Source organism: Lonchura striata, chromosome 16 (genome assembly GCF_046129695.1).
Source record: "Lonchura striata isolate bLonStr1 chromosome 16, bLonStr1.mat, whole genome shotgun sequence".
Lineage (NCBI taxonomy): Eukaryota > Metazoa > Chordata > Aves > Passeriformes > Estrildidae > Lonchura > Lonchura striata.
This window is the reverse complement of record NC_134618.1, coordinates 9941509-9957470: the sequence shown is the minus strand read 5'-3', so window position 1 is coordinate 9957470 and position 15962 is coordinate 9941509. Positions and strand designations below refer to the sequence as shown.

Below are 15962 nucleotides of genomic sequence, written 5' to 3'. Positions count from 1 at the left end.
AGGTGGAGTTTGGCCCTGACAGCAGCACTGGCAGCTGCTGCCCAAGATCATTTCCATGAAGGAAAAGGAGTATTTGAGATGCAAGGGCAGCCTCTGTGCTGGGAGAGCTGGATGATGGGCACACAGAGACCCTGTGCTCTCCCCACTGAGGGATTTTGGGCTGTCCAATAAATCTCAGTCTGTCAGAAAGCTTGGGCTGGGCAGCAGGAAGGCAGACTACACCTGAAACCTGAGCACTGTAGTGTTTTGTTAATGATTATAATGTTGTTAATAACAATCATCAGTAATGCTGTTTGCACTGCAGTAAAGCCCAGATGGCCCAATAAAACCCAGCAGCACTCCAGGGCAAGCTGTGTCTCTGACTCCTTAGCATCTTTTCATCACTTACCATAAAAAAAGATAACCTTCAGCACTCAGTCAGGGGATGTGTGTCTCCCCGAGGTCCTCGTGGTGGCTGTGTCTTTCTCCATGTAAATGAGCTGTTGGACATGTTTGCATGGCAGGACCTTTAGCACTCGTTACACAAGCAGAGTCCCCAGAGAGGGAGAAATCATCTCCATGCCCTGGGTACTCTGTGCAATTGTAGAGGGAAAATCTGCTTTGCCTTCTGGCCTGGCTGAAAGGGCAGCTGAGCTGGGACAGCCCTGGGGCTGATGGAGAGCAGAGTAGGCTCATCCTGCTGCTGCTCCTGTCTGGAAGGGGGCCATGGCTCCAGCAGGACAGGATGCTCTGCCCCAGGCTGGGCAGGGTGTGCTTGTTGGTGGAGAGGCTGACCTCGAAACGTGTGTGACCTGCACTGGTGACATCTCCACAGCCAGTCCTGGCTGAGGGTGCAGCTCATGGACACTCTGTCTTCTGGTAGGAATTGGTGATACTCCTCACTTTTCAGTATGTTTTAAAAATTGGCAATGTCTCTGTTTTTTGTAAAGATTTAGGACCCATTTTTCCTTTTTTTTTTTTTTTTGAGTATTTTTGTTCCCAAGAGTGTTGAGACTTTGCAGATCTGTACCTGTGGTTTCAGGGGCTACAGCAGAGGGGCCCTGGCAATGCTGGCAGCCACCTCTGTGCCCCAAGTGCTGCAATGTGTGTCTTCAGACCCCTGAGTAACTTTAATGCTTTATTCCAGAGCTTTAATTAACTTCTAATTAACTAATTAGTAGTCAGTACTTGATTAAAATAACAGATTGCTGTTCAGGAGCAATATACCTGGTTCCTCTGTTAGCTCATTTTCAGTTGGCCTTTAAGAAAATATGGGGACCATTTAATAGTTTGTATTTTAAAAGGGGAAAAAAAGTAACTGTGGGTGTGTATTGAATAATTATGCAGTTCTGGGTTGCTTTCACTGAAATGTTTTCTTTCTGAAGCAATGCTGCCTGTTTCAACAGGATGCAAAGCTAGTGGGGCTTTTCAGTAGTATTTTTTTAATTAACAGACTGATTTCCAAATGTCCCAATCGGCTGAGCAGGTTGAAATTTGATAAAGTTTTGTCTTGAGGCTTCTCCAGAAATATATCTGAATTCTGATTTCCCTGGCTATGTGGAAGTATGACCTGAAGATACCAGCATCAGCTCTAGCTGCTGTTTGCAGGGATGGAAAGCACCATGTCTGGAGTCATCACACATCTGCATTTTGACTTGCCCAAGTCTCCTTTCGCCTCTTGCTTTTGCTTTCCCACATGAAAACCCAATAAACATCCAGGCACTTTGTCTTTTGCACAGAGATACAGGGAAGAAATCTCTAATATATGAGTCAAATTAAACTGTTTTTTTCCCATGCTAGAATGCAGGAGGAGGACTTGATTTCTCTTTTGAAATACTATCGTGTTGGGCACCATAACATCTCTTAGATGGACAGATAATTAGACATCTCACTGCTAGAAAATTGTTTCTTGTAATCTATTAAACATGTCTTTTGGAAGTATTGGACTGTGTATATTTCCCATATCTAGAGCTCAGAAGCAAAATGTAATCCCTGATTAAACCTGTGTAATCCTATCTTAGCCAAAGGAGAAAAAATGGAAAAATCCCACTGATGTCAGCACTGTGTTTTCTGGGGATTTATACCTGTTTAATTTAGACCAGAATTTGGCCTTTGTGTCGGGTGTTATAAAACACTTCATTCATTTATGCAGCAGCCACCATATGGTCCTTGGCCAGTCTGGGAGAGCAGCGAGCTCCTGGCCGGTGCCTCCCGCCCTCCCAGGCCTTGCTCCAGCTCTGGTGGCCACAGGAATGACCCAGCAGGTCCTGAGAGGGCTCTGGGGAGGGCTCAGGGAGCTGTGCTGGCAGGGGAGAGCCCTGCAGCCCAGCAGAGCCTTTCACAGTGGCTCTGGGTGCCTTCCCAGATGTACAAATCCCTGCCCCACTGCTCTCCACTCTCAGTGCCTCTGTGCCCTGCTGCTCTCCATGGCAGGTGCTGGTGGTCACCTGGAGCAGGTGACAGCAGAGGGCTGGTCAGAGATTCTCAGTGGGGTCCTGCAGCCCAGTCCTGTTTTGGGTCACTCAGGGAAGATGTTCTGGGGTTGGGTTTGGCTTTTTGCAGCAGACTGACTGCTTTAACAAGGAGGAGTGAAGTGCCATTAATCAGGGTGAGAGCACCAAGGTGCTGACCCTTCCTGACCCAATCTGTTCCTTGCTTAGAAGGCAAAGTTCGATTTATCAAGTTGCCTGACTTAGTTAATAAATGCACTGCATCTGGTGTGGCAGAAACTGCCTGTCCTGAAGTTCTCTGGAATCTTTTGATAATCTTTTTCTCCTAAAGAAAGGAGCAAACCTCCTCTCTCCAGGCTGATGATAGGTGCTTGCTCCTTTTGCCAAGCCTCTTAATTTAAGCAGTGTCATGGCTCTCCTGCCCTCAGCCCTTCATCTTGTTTGGCTCACGCTGCACTGAAAGGAATTGTTCAAGCGTCCTGCAAGGCCATAATCTGCCTGTGCATCAAATGAAGAAAAGTCTGGGTGGCAGGAGCTGCTGTGGGCAGCAGAGCAGTGTCTGGAAATGGAATGCCTGTGGCTGTCACAGGAGATGGATGAAGGTGCAGGCAGGGGCTGCCTCTCCTGCAAGGCTGTCCCTGCCTGTGTTTGCAGGTGCTGTGTGGCACTGGTGCTGGAGACTCTTCCTGTGAGCTGTGCAAATATGCTTTGTTGCATCTGGGGCTCATAGTGCACGGAATTAAGATGCAGTTTTAAAAAAAGGGGAATTGGAATTGGCAAAAGCCAGCCATAGATACTCCTTTTCTGTATCCTCTGGGCTGTTGCAATAGATGCATCCAGCCCATTATTCCAGTGTCTCCTGATGAGGTAATTTCATGAGCTGTCATCCCTTGCATGCTCTGCAAGGCACACTTGTGCATTTGCACTTGCCCTGCCCCCTGCATCCCTGCTGGCTGCTGCAGTGCTCTTCTCCCTGTCTGAGAGCAGACTGTGACTGGGCACATGCCTGCTTTGGGAGCATGTGCAGGGAGCCCCAGCACCTGGGGCTGCCCTGTGGGAAATTGCAGAGTCTCTTGCTGTGGCACTGTCCCCCGTGGGGCAGCAGCTGGTCTGTGTGTGCCCATGGACCCCAGCAGCTCCAGTTCCTCTGGAGCTGGGCAGGTGCAGCCAGTGCAGGGAGCAGTCACACAGGGGAAGGATGAGAGGAGAGTTTAATGTGCCCATCAGACCCTGCTGGAGATTAAACTGATAAATGGGAAACCACGGCATCTTCTCCCGTGCTTTTCTCTCCTCTCTGCTAAATATGACAGGCCATGCTGGAGGAGCAAGGGCAGGATTTGGGCCATGCCTGTGACCTTCTCAGTGTGCATCATTAGCCCAGCTGCTGCTGCTCCTCGTAGCACCTCTTTGTGCTAAACAGCCTTTTCATATGGATGTCAAGCAGTTCAGCAGCAGTTTTCAGTCCTACTTAAGCTGGCAGCTCAGCCTCACTGGCTGAGGCAGCGCTGGGCATGGACAGAAGTGGGCATGGAAAGGGATGGGCACAGAAAGGGCTGGGTATGGAAAGGGATGGGCACAGAAAGGGCTGGGTATGGAAAGGGATGGGCACAGAAAGGGATGGGCACAGAAAGGGCTGGGTATGGAAAGGGATGGGCACAGAAAGGGCTGGGTATGGAAAGGGATGGGCACAGAAAGGGCTGGGCATTGGCCACTGGCACTGTCTCCTGCCTGCCAAGGGTGAGGCACTGCCTGCCTGAATGGGCAGCAATGTGAAGGGGGCACTTTGTGAGACCTCACCAGGCACTGAGGCTGAGTGGGAAGTGCTGAAGTGTTGATGGGTCAGTGCCAACAGGGTTGTGGTTCTGCCAGAGGGGCTACACAGTGCCATGAGCTCTGTGTCCACAGGGGGACTCTGCCCCTCAGTTGCCTGTGTACAGCCTTGTTTGTGCCGGTTTTCCTTTTCTCTGAGTTAAATGGCTTTAATCGCGTTGCAGGTGATGGTGTAGGTGGGTGAAGAAGAGTTAGTTGTTCGTGGTGGAGCTCTCAGCTGTTTCAGCACACTGACATCTCCCACTGGTACTCCCGGAGAGGCAGCAGCAGAGGTGCTGTGCGGCCATACCGGGCAGTGCACACAGCCAGAACTGCTGAGGAACTGCTGAGTAAATGCTGAGGAACTGCTGAGTAGCTGCTGAGTAACTGCTCTGCACACCTGGCAGAGCGTTTGCAGGAGAGGCAGGTGTTTTGTGGCCCCAGCTGCAAGGTTCACGCTTGTCCCCATCCTGTAAATGATACTGATAGCCTTGAAGTTAGCTTAAGGGAATTTTCTTAGTTAATGCTCCTCCCTGGTCATTCCAAGGATGCTGATACATTCAGTCAAAGGATGAGTGATTTTCTGAAGTGCCAGCTGAAGTTCTGCTGTTGCACATGACTCATGGATGGCAATGGTTTCAGTCGTGCCCTGCACAAATGCTCGGTGTGGAGGCAAAGAAAGGGAAAGGTGAAAGGCATTTTGGCTGGATCTGGTGCCAGGGCTGGTGCCACCCAGGCAGCCTCATGGCTTAATTACGTGGTGCCATGGGAAAGAGCTGACTGGCAAAAAGTGATTCCATGTGACTGAAGCTGGCAGGAGACAAGGGAAAGCTCAGGCTGGATCTGTCCCCAGAGCAGATGCTGCCTGAGCTCCAGGCCCATTGCATCCCCTGGAAGTCCCTGCCCTGCTGGGCAGCAGCTCTTGGGCGTGCAGGGCCTGGCATGGCTGTGCCCTCAGCCCTGCAGGCAGCCAGGCTGGGGGGCTCAGCCTTCCCTCCTGTGCAGGAGCCCTGTGAGGGACATGGGCCCTGACCCCAAAGAAACGTTCCATGTGGCACCCAGGCCCACATCAGCTGGATATGGATCATTCAGGAATGTTGCATCAATAAGTTCATAACATGAAAATGTTTTATCTACATCATGTACCTTGTCTTCAAGAATTTGACCCTTTCAATGGACATAAGTAAAGGTTATTTTCTTCTGTATTTCAACATTTCTATTATAAAGAATGTCTTTTTAAGAAGCTTTTCTGTTTCCAAATGTGTCCTTCTGAAGAGCAGCTGCTCTTTAACTGCTCTGCTTCTTTAATTGCTTTTTGCACTCTATTTGCTTAGAAATGGATGTCACTATTGTGTGAATTACTGTGATGGTAGAAAAAGAGCTCATGAGATCAGGTGTGTAGTTTCCATCAGGAAAATATGCTTCTTAAATGGAAAGCACCATCTAACAGTTCATAACCAGAGTCTGGGTCAGTCTGAAAATCCCAAACGTTAATTACTTTATTTTCTGCTATTGAGCAGCTCCATGGGGTCATTGTTTTTGTGCCAAGGGCAGATTGAATCTGAAATTTGCTATGAGCTCCTTTCATACTCTGTCAGGGGTGTTCAGACACCAGGGAACACAGCTCAGTCCCCTTGTACAGTCACCTGGACTCAGTGTGGCACAGTGCTCAGCTGCTGCCCGTGGAGCTCCTCCACCTTCAGCTGTTGTGGAACAAGCTGGAAGGAGAGAGCAGGGGCTCCTTACTCCCCCCAGGGCTGGAGTGGGAGTGTGTGTGGGGCTGGCCCCTCTGCAGGCAGGGATGCAGCCGTGCTGTGCGTGTGTGTGCAGGAGCAGAGGGCTCTGCTGCTCAGCTCTGCGGGGCTTTCCTGCTCCAGGGGGCTCCCAGGTGTCCCCTGCTGCCACCAGCATGTCACCTGGGACCTGCCGGCTCACCTGGCAGCCAGGGCAGGGCCAGCCCCAGTGGAGTGCAGCTCACCCTGTGCCTGTGGGGCTGCGGGTGCCTGGTGGCACACGGGGCTCTGTGTGCATCAGGGCGGGCTGGCACTGCTGCTGCAGGGCTTTGCAGCTGGCTGAAGGCTCAGACACGAGTGAAATCGCTGCAGCAGTGCCCTGTGCTTCTTGGTGCTCAAGGAAATGGTTCCTCCCCTGCTTGAGAAGGGATTGCTGAGCCAAGGGAGGAGTGGGGGAGATGCTCCCCCTCCCTGTGTCAGCACAGGAGCACCAGGGTCTGCTTCCAGCTGCTCACCTGGGTCTGTGGGCTCCTGCCATTCTCTTTTCCAAGCTTTCTTGGAAGTACTGGTGTCAGCAGCAGGGGAATGGTGCTCCTGAATGTGAGCAAAGGAAAGGCTTTGTTTCCTCAATGCCATCTCCGGCCCTTTCTTGGGTAAGGTCCATTCCACAGCTTGGTGAGCTCAGCTATCAGCAGATTGCTCAGCAAATCCTGGCCATTTAGCAGTGCAATACAGCAGTTGGCCTCCCAGAAAGGCATGTCCTAGAATTTAAAAGGCTTCTGAACTGATGGGTAAAGCTGAATTTTAGGCCTGCAAAGACCTCTCATCTGAGCAAGCTGCTGTGGTGAAGCTGTGAGTGTAAACCTGAGGTCAGTCCAGTGCAGCCTCTTATGGTCTGTGTGTGAATGAGCATTTGGCCTTGGGAAATGTCTTCTTCCCTGTTCCTCAGCAATAAGTCTCTGTGCTGTCTACAGTAGTTAATGATAGAAGCAACAATGCTTTTATAATTAGCTCATCAATACCCCAAAGGACTCAGCATGCTAATTACCTGACACAATGAGATTAGCAAGTTGCATTATAGGAATTCAAAATACTTGGATCAACAGTAGAAGAACAGGTGCCCTTAGTTAGCACACCTGCTTGTTTTACAGTCCTGGCATGGAGTACTTTTGAAGAATCAGTATGCCTGGGGTACTTCATCTCCACTGTTCATTTATCCTGTGACTAATTGATGGCCTGTAAGGCTTCTTGGTTTAAATTACTTGGTCCTGTCTCCCAGGATTAGGTTTTATCTTCCTTAATTTTACACACACACGCAAAAAAAAAAAATCCAACAACAACAAGACCAACAACAAAACCAAAAAATCCAAAACAAAAACACACAAAAAAAAGAAAAAACATTCTATTGAAAATTGTGGTTTGAGGGTATTTTAACATAATTTTATCACACATTTGATTTCTGTAGGCTAATAAATCATAGCAAAACATGTAGTATAGTCCTGCTAGCTACACCTGTGATTGCCTTGTAGGAGAACTCATTAATAACCCTGACAAGCTGTGTATTAGTTGGAGATGGATGGCTTAGAATTCCTGACAGTGTCCTCAGAGGTGGCCTTTCCAAAAAACACCAGCCTGGCCTCTTGACAGAGGCACTTACTTGGCAACATGTGCTGATGGCATCAGCTCCAGATAACTGATGGTGACAGGCAGAAGAGATGCAGTCTTCCTGCTGGGGTGGTGAACCCCAGATCATTTCTAAATGTTGTTTGAAGATGGACTTATGGGGCTCTGAGTTGCAGGGTAGATTTTTTAGTGCAGTTATTTGAACAAATTACTCGGACATTTGAAGGTTTGCTGTCACCTAAAATATCCCCAGGTAATTTGGTGAGCAGAAGCATTTCTGCCCATAAACTGTGTGTGTCAGAGCTGTCGGAAGGGATGAAGTGAGATGTAACCTGGCACTGCTTGATTTCAGGACTGCACTGGCAGGAGGTGCCTGAGTCACCCAGAGCAAGATCCCAGACTGGTACAGAGGTGAGGAACCAGCCTTGCAGAGTGTGCAGGTGGCAGAGGGGCAGGTTAAAGTAATGCTCATCAATTGGGGGATGTATTATAATAGGAAAGGCACAGCCTTGACAAAGGTGTGTGGTCAGAAGTGAGGCTGAGCGTGTTGTTGTTGGTGTCCTGCCTGCCTGTGAGGGTGTGCACACACCAGGTGATGCCATGGGGGTTCCCAGAGGTTGTTTTGCTGCCAGTGATGGTTTCCAGCAGCCCTGGAGAGCTGGTGCTGTGGGCAGGGGCTCCATGTCAGGCTGCACATGCTCTGGCTGCACCAGCCCAGCTGGATTTGGAGCTCCTGTAGACATTTGTCCTTAAAAATCCCTCTCTTTCCTGAGGAGATTTTTTAATCGTTAATATTCCAGGCAGTGCCTGTGGATATCCTGGCTTCAGCTTGCAAAGACTTCATTTCAACTTTTTAATGAGCTGAGGCAGGGCTTCAGTTTGCAAGGCACAAAGTGGTTTTGCTGCTGTCTGGTGGGAGTGCTCAGCCTTTCCCAGGATCAGGCCCATCATTAGGGTTTGCTGCTGTCTGCGATCTTTCCTTCCAGGAGGCTGGGCTAATCCAAAGGACAGGGGGCTGGGTCGGTGTCTCTCCCTCAGTTGCTTTCCTGGACATTTAACAAGTAGCTGCAGTGATAATTATGGCAGATCCTTACTGTGTAAACATCCTGCTGACAGCCAGTGTGTGTAATTCCCCGAGCAGGGCAGGCTGTGGATTAGCGCTGGAGTGCTTTGTGCAATGCCTTTGGAGGAGGGCACTTTGAGATGTTGCTTCTGCCTTCCCCCAGCCTCAGGCTGCTGAGCTCCTTTTGTGATTTCATGATGCCCAGGCAGAGCTTTTGGCACTTCTTTACACGATGTGTTTCTCCTTCAAGGCTGGACAAGACTTGGAGCAGTCTGTTCCAGTGAAAGGTGTCCTGCTCATGGAAGGGGCGGCGGGGGGGAGGGTGGAATAGGATGATCTTTGAGGTCCCTTCCAACCTAAATCATTTTATGAATCTGCCTATTCATGGTAAATACTGTGGTAACTGTGGATTTGTTTATTTGACTTGTATTTCAGTCTGTAGTACAGCCTATTTATTCCTTCCAAGCTCCCGTTCCTCTAACATTTTTCAGATGCTGAGTTGCATCCCAAAACTGCTGGCACCTGGCACCTGCTGTGGGGGGACATCTGTAGGACATTTGGTGTCCTGGGGCAAGGCCGGCGGTGCTTTTGCCTTGACCAGTCTGTGTTTCTGCTCTCCCCAGTGTACGGGCACAACGTGAAGAGCAGCAACGACTTCATTGGCAGGATCGTGATCGGGCAGTACTCCACGGGCGCCCCCGAGTCCAACCACTGGCGCCGCATGCTGAGCGCGCACCGCACGGCCGTGGAGCAGTGGCACAGCCTGCGCTCGCGCGAGGACTGCGACCGCGTCTCGCCCGCGTCCCTCGAGGTGACATGAGGCGGGCGGCCCACGGCAGCCAGGCGCCGCAACGAACCAGCCCACGAGTGGAACGCCCCGCCTCGCACCCCACAGCAGCACCTGGATGATGCCAGCGCCGGCCCCAGTGACCCGCGTCCCACGGGCCCGGCTGCTCCGGCTGCTGGCCCGCGGGGCCCTGCGTGGACGTGCCCCGGGAAGCACGCAGTGGGTGCAGGAGCTGGGAGCTGCCTCTGCTGTCCTTCCAGTCCAAATCCATGGCTCATCCTCTCGGAGATATAAGTACCCGTGTGCTCTCATTGGTGAACGTGGTAATTAGGCTAGAATATTTTTTTTAAACGGTAGAACCTGTGGTGAAATCGATTCTGACTGCGGTTTTGTCCTTGTAGTAATTTTAACAAGTTAAGCTGCTGTTACTGTGTGTGTTTGTGTGCCGGGCCACACGTGTGGCCCCACGTGGGACAGATCCCGTGTCCCGTCAGTGGTGACCTGCCAGTCTCGATAGCAGTCTGTGTGCGTAGTAGATTCAGTGCTGATATAGCAAAATAAACATTTCCCATAGCATTTGTACTGGGAAAACCAGCTTGCGTCCTTTCAAACATGTGCTGTGCAAAAAAAAAAACTGCTCCGGGGACTTTGGCGGTCAAGAAAACCCAGAAAACACAATTTTAATTCTCTCACAGACTGCAGTGGCTCTTTCTGTGTTGTGTGTGTTTACCCAGGTAGTTCTTCAGGTCACCAAGTGAACTTAGCTACAGTCAGGCTGTCCTGTTGGTTGCTTCTGTACATTTTATTTTTCCACAGTGTATTGTCTGGTATGATGCAGATTGTATATTTATTGAAAATAAAATTCTATTTAATTGTGCCACATGGATTGGGGTGATACTTGTTGAATTCACCTTTGTGTTGAGCTCCTTCAGTTATGATTATGGCAGTAAAAAAGACAAAATGTTGGCAGTTACCCCACTGTCACTCGCTGCAGATGAACTGGAAGCACTTTGAGAGAAACTGGGCATCTGCTGATGGAGGCTGGTGTGGAGAGTGAGCTGGATGCCTTGGTCTGGCCATGGTGGTTCCCAGCCAGACCCCACATAACACCCTGGGGGTTGGATGTGTCAGATTCCAGAGATGACACATGGCAGGACGGGCAGCACTCCATTAAATGAAGCCCAAAATGAAACCCTAGTATCTCCTGTGCTTTTAATATTTTGATTTTTAAAAAGGAAAAAAACAACACAGACAACTATTTCACCCGTTTGTTATTTAGCTACAACAGTTAGGGACAGGCAAGTCTTAAAAAGCAAAACAAAACCCAACCACACCAAAAAAACCCAAACCAAAAAAGCTCAGTGCTTGCTTTGGCAGGTGTCAGTGTGTGGGCCAATAATCCCTGCTGCTGTCCAGGTGCTCCTGCTCCAGGGCAGGTCTGTGTAGTAATGATCCCAAGATCCCTTCAGCACTCTGCCCTGGCACCTGGCTGCCTGCTGCTCCCCAGCACAGCTGCTCTGTGTTAGCAGCACACAGCAGTGGTGTCTGCAGGGCTGTCCAGGGCCATCCTTTCTCTGAGAACACTCTGGATGCTGGGTATCAATTCTAACCTGCCTCTCTGCAAGGTGAATTTCTGCTCTGCAGTGAAGTTGATGACAAATCTCTGTTCTCTGGCTTCCTCCTGGTTTGTCTCATAAAAAGCCACAGTGGAGAGGGACCCCACGGGCAGTCCTGGGCAAAGGTGTGCTCTAGGGGGTGAGCTCTGCCTGTAACTCACGAAGGCTCAGCCAAGGGGCCGTGGTTTCAGCAGCTTCTGTGGCTGACGTTTATATTCTTCCATGGGGGGCCTGTGGAGAGCAGAATGAGCTCAGGACATCCATGAGAGCAGACACATGCTTTGCTCAGCACTGGGGATGAAATGTGAACAGAAAGTAATTTTGCCTGAGTCTGTCCTTGAAGTCACGAGGTGTCTGTTCCGCAGGGAGGAACAGTCATGTACACACAGGATGCCAAAAATTAGAGAGAGTGCCCAGAGGGAAGGTCAGTGAGAGCAGAACAGAAGCAGAGTAGGGAGCTCCTGGCCTGCAGAGCAGACAGAAGAGCATGGGAGGGAGAGGAGCAGGAGGGATGAATTGTGGCTGTGCTCCCGGGGCTGCAGCCAGCAGGTGAAGCACATCTCGTGCTGGTGAAGTTGGAAAGTAACCCAAAGGGCAGCTGCAGCCCCAGCTGGCACGGCGTGCCTGTGCTGTCCCAGTGCTGGCAGCAAAGCTGTGCCCAGCTGCTGTGCCAGGCTCAGGGCTGTGCCTCAGGGGAAGCTCAGTGCTCCCAGCTGCTGCCATGAAACCAGCATTAAAATTATTCAGGAACTCTGCTCCCTCTTCAAACACGAATATTTGTGCTTTGGGAGTAGATTAATATGCTCAAAGATTTTTGTTCCATAGTTTGCTAAAAGTTGTTTGTAACATTGGCTTTATCTGAGGAAAGAAGGGAAGAGGCATGCCTTGACTTTGAATAATCCCAATGCCTTCATTTTTAGTGTTCTGCTGTAGCAGTGGGCTTTTCATTGAGCCAGATAATTTCAGATCAATGTATGGAAGGGGAGAGTGTTCTTAAAAGGCTTTGTTTAATATGAAGAAAACTTAATATAGAAAAGTTGATTGAATGAGTTACTGTCTCTGGAGTAAGTCTGGATGCTTTACTGTACTGAAAGCTTGGTGTCACCCCAAATAGTTTATACTTGAATCTCTAAAAATGGGTCAAAAATGCCGAAAATTTTAATCTGTAGCTAAGAATAAAAAGGGAACAGCATTGAGAATGTTCCTAAGCAGTTCTTTCAGTGCTGATTTAAGGCATAAATTGGAAATTGAACAGGACCACTAAATTGTATAGTATTTGTGCCTTTACTATTTCCCTTATGAGTGCAACAGTTAGAAAAGGATTTTATACAGTGTTTTTAAAAGTCTGAAGTTTATGTCTAACAAATGTTTTCCACAGGAAGGAGACATGCTGGATTATATTGGCACAGACTGCTGTATCATATCAGGTTTTCTGCTGTTACATGACGGCATGGACCCAGCACGGGCCTGGCAGATGGGCACAGAGTGAATTCCTGAAATAGCCTTGGAGCCCTGGACACAGCTGGGGGATGCTTCTTCCAGGCTGTTAAAGTGTGTCAGCTCTGGGAAAAAAATCCCAAACCAAACACAGGAGAAAACCCAACAAAACCCACTCCCCGAAACCAAAGCAAAGCAAAGCAGAGCAAACCAAAGGCAGCACACAATGGGACACTGCGGTGTTAAACCCCACTGCCGTGCCTGGCAGCCTTTCCCTGCCTCCCTCCGCGGCTGCCCGGCCGCTCCCCGGTGTCACCGCGGCCGTCGGGCCGGTCCCTGCCGGCAGCGGGGTCCCCGTGTCACCGCCGGGGTGACGGGCCGCCCCAGCCCCTCACCCGCACCCGGGGGCGAGGAGGGACGATGTCCTAAGGAGGGATGATGTGGATGATGTCCTACTCGCCTGCGGCCCCGGCGGGTGACAACAGCGCTCTGGGGACAGCGTGCGCCCGAGCCGGGCTGCGGACCCCCGCCCCCCCGGGATGCGCTGAGCGGGGCCGGGCTGGGGCTGGGGCCGGGTGCGGATCCCTCTGGGATGCGCTGAGCGGGACCGGGCTGGGGCTGGGGCCGGGTGCGGGTCCCTCTGGGATGCGCTGAGCGGGACCGGGCTGGGGCTGGGCCGGGTGCGGGTCCCTCTGGGATGCGCTGAGCGGGACCGGGCTGGGGCTGGGGCCGGGTGCGGGTCCCTCTGGGATGCGCTGAGCGGGACCGGGCTGGGGCTGGGCCGGGTGCGGGTCCCTCTGGGATGCGCTGAGCGGGACCGGGCTGGGGCTGGGCCGGGTGCGGGTCCCTCTGGGATGCGCTGAGCGGGGCCGGGCTGGGGCTGGGGCTGGGCCGGGTGCGGGTGCGGGTCCCTCTGGGATGCGCTGAGCGGGGCCGGGGGCGGGCTGCGGAGGAGCCGCCGCTCGGGGGAGGGGGCAGCGCGGCCCCTATATCCGCCCCGCCCGGCGGCCGCCCCACAGCCCGCGGGGCCCGCAGCCGGAGGGACCCCGCGCCGGACGGACCTCGGCGGGAGCCGCAGCCGGCGGGACCCCCGACCCGGCGGGACCCCGACCCGGCGGGACCCCCGAGCCCTGCAGGACCCCGACCCGGCGGGACCCCCGAGCCCTGCGGGATCCCGAGCCCTGCAGGACCCCGACCCGGCGGGACCCCCGAGCCCTGCAGGACCCCGAGCCCGGCGGGACCCCGACCCGGTGGGACCCCCGACCCGGCGGGACCCCGACCCGGCGGGACCCCGACCCGGCGGGACCCCCGCCCCACGGCCGCGGCCATGGGACGCGGGCGGGCGCTGTGCGCGCTGCTGGCCGCCGCCCTGCTGGCCGCCCAGGCCTTCCCCCAGACCAACATCAAGATCAGCCAAGGTGAGTGCTCGGCGCCGGCCGCGGCCGCTCGGTCGGTGATGGTGGCGGCAGGGAAGGAGCCTCCCGCAGGACCGGCAGCGGGCTTCCCCCTGCTCCAGAAGTCCCTGACTTCCCTTGAAATCAGCTTTCTTCCACACCGTGGGGACGTGCCAAGGGCAGTCCCGGTTCTCCTCCGGGATGCCGGAGCTCTCTGGGCTGGCCCTGTGTCGGTGTGCCAGGTCAGCTCTTGGCTTTGCCAAGGCGCTGCCGCGGCTCGGGGCTGTGCCTGGCAGCGGCCCTGGCTCGGTGGCAGGAATCACTGCAGGGGCACACACATGGACGCTGCAGGGCTGTGGCCACGCAGCCCAGCAGGACAGGCTGAGGGCATCAGGGCTTCTCGTTTATTCACAATTACTCCGTGTGAAACCAACATGGGATTCTCCCTTATTCCCCTTCTTTTCTCCGAGCTGCTGCTGACTGCTGAATGTCACTTGGGTTTCTTCTAAACTTTTCTGCGGTGTCAGTACAAGTGACAGTTGCTGCACCAAGTTAGTTTGAACCCTGTTAGGTTTACTGGGACTGTGAGTGGAAAGGGATTCCTTCAGTGCTGTTTGGTGAGATCGTGAGAAAAGGGATCGATAGAAGCCTGGCTTTCCTGCCAGACACCTAATCCGTGGGAGCTTTGCCAAAACTAATTAAGGAGAAAAAAACTCTGCGAGATAACTTCTATCTGTCAGTGCCAGCTGCAGGAGCGTTGCTGCTGCTATTGGCTGTAGCCTCAACTCCAAACATACAGAGGATTTGAAGCTGTAAAATCAGCTTGGTTTCATTAAGGAATTTTAAAAAGCAAAGCCCTTGGTGTGTCAGGATGTCCCTCCCAATGTGCTTCAACTGATGTTTAATATTTTACTTGAAAACTTTTGACATGTGCCTTAAAAACAGTTCAGGGTCTGTAAAATATTGGCCAGTTATAAGATTCGTGTCCATCAGTGGACATACCTTCTCCTGCAGCTCCATACAGCCCCCCCATACACTGAGACCAAGGTCCCTCCCCTGATCACATCCTTCAAAGGTGGATGCTCAGTGTGAGACTCTTTCATCTGTTAATGAAAAACAAATATTGCGAGTAACATGAAGGTGGCATTGTTTGCCCATGGTGACAAGAATGTCAGCGTTTAAGGAGTTGCTTCTAAAGCCATGGGTGAGTTGAGGCATCCCAGCATCACACAACAACACTGTCTTAGTCCCTGCCATATGCTCCTGCCCTCCAGTCCCCTGTTTAAATGCTTATTCTGGGAGGTTACTCAATAAGAAGGATGTGGTGGGATGGACCTCTGGCTCAGCTGGCTCCCCCAGCTTAGCCACTGGCAGTTTCTGCTGAAGTCATCCTGGGGATGGCTCTGGGGGTCCCCTGTCCCAGCCCTGTTGTCTCCCCCACCCCTTCTAGCTTCCCACAGCTCCAGCAGTGCTGAGCCAGGGTAAAGTCCTGCTGCTGGCCCTCCCCGTGGCCTGAGCTGGTGAGAGGTGGCTTGGTGAGCACCAGGATGCTGGTCCTGAGCCCCAGCTCACCCTCACCATGCCAGCCCTCGGGTCCTGGTGGAGGGTTCTGCCCTGGGAAGGCCCCAGACTTCCACACGACAGGATCTCCTCAGCTCTTCTCTGTTGACATGAATTTCAGACGAGCCTTTTGGGTGTTGATGGACACTCTCCAAACCCAGCTGCTTGCCAAGAGCTGAAGAGGTTCACTTGCCTTTTCAGGTCAGATGGCAGCATTAGCTTATGGATGTGCCAAGGAGGGTGTCTCCTAGCCCCTGTAAGTTTTGAGGAAAGCTGTCAGCTGTTGATGGAATGATTTCTTTGATTCTCTGCAAGAGTAAGAGCATCTGCTGTCCGAAACCCCCTGATGGAGCTGCAGCCCCTCAGGAGCCTTCCTTGCCTGGGCATCTCTTCCAACCTTGTCCTGGCCTCAGATTTCACATCTCAAACGTGCAGACCCTGGAAGTGAGGCAGCATTGCTCCTTGGGATGAAGTTCTCAGGAGCAAACCTGCTCTTCACCAGCTGAGTCCA

At 52.4% G+C, this 15962-nt stretch overlaps 1 protein-coding gene across 1 annotated transcript in view; it reads left to right on the top strand.

The window, feature by feature from the left end:
• Positions 1-10324, top strand: part of SYT17 (synaptotagmin 17) — a 34211-nt gene extending 23887 nt beyond the window's left edge. The window contains exon 8 of the mRNA XM_021539806.3: positions 9281-10324. Within this exon, the coding sequence (XP_021395481.1) occupies positions 9281-9477 (197 nt within the window). The 3' untranslated portion in view covers positions 9478-10324. The remainder of the gene's footprint in view (positions 1-9280) is intronic.
• The last annotated feature ends 5638 nt before the right edge of the window (positions 10325-15962 follow it).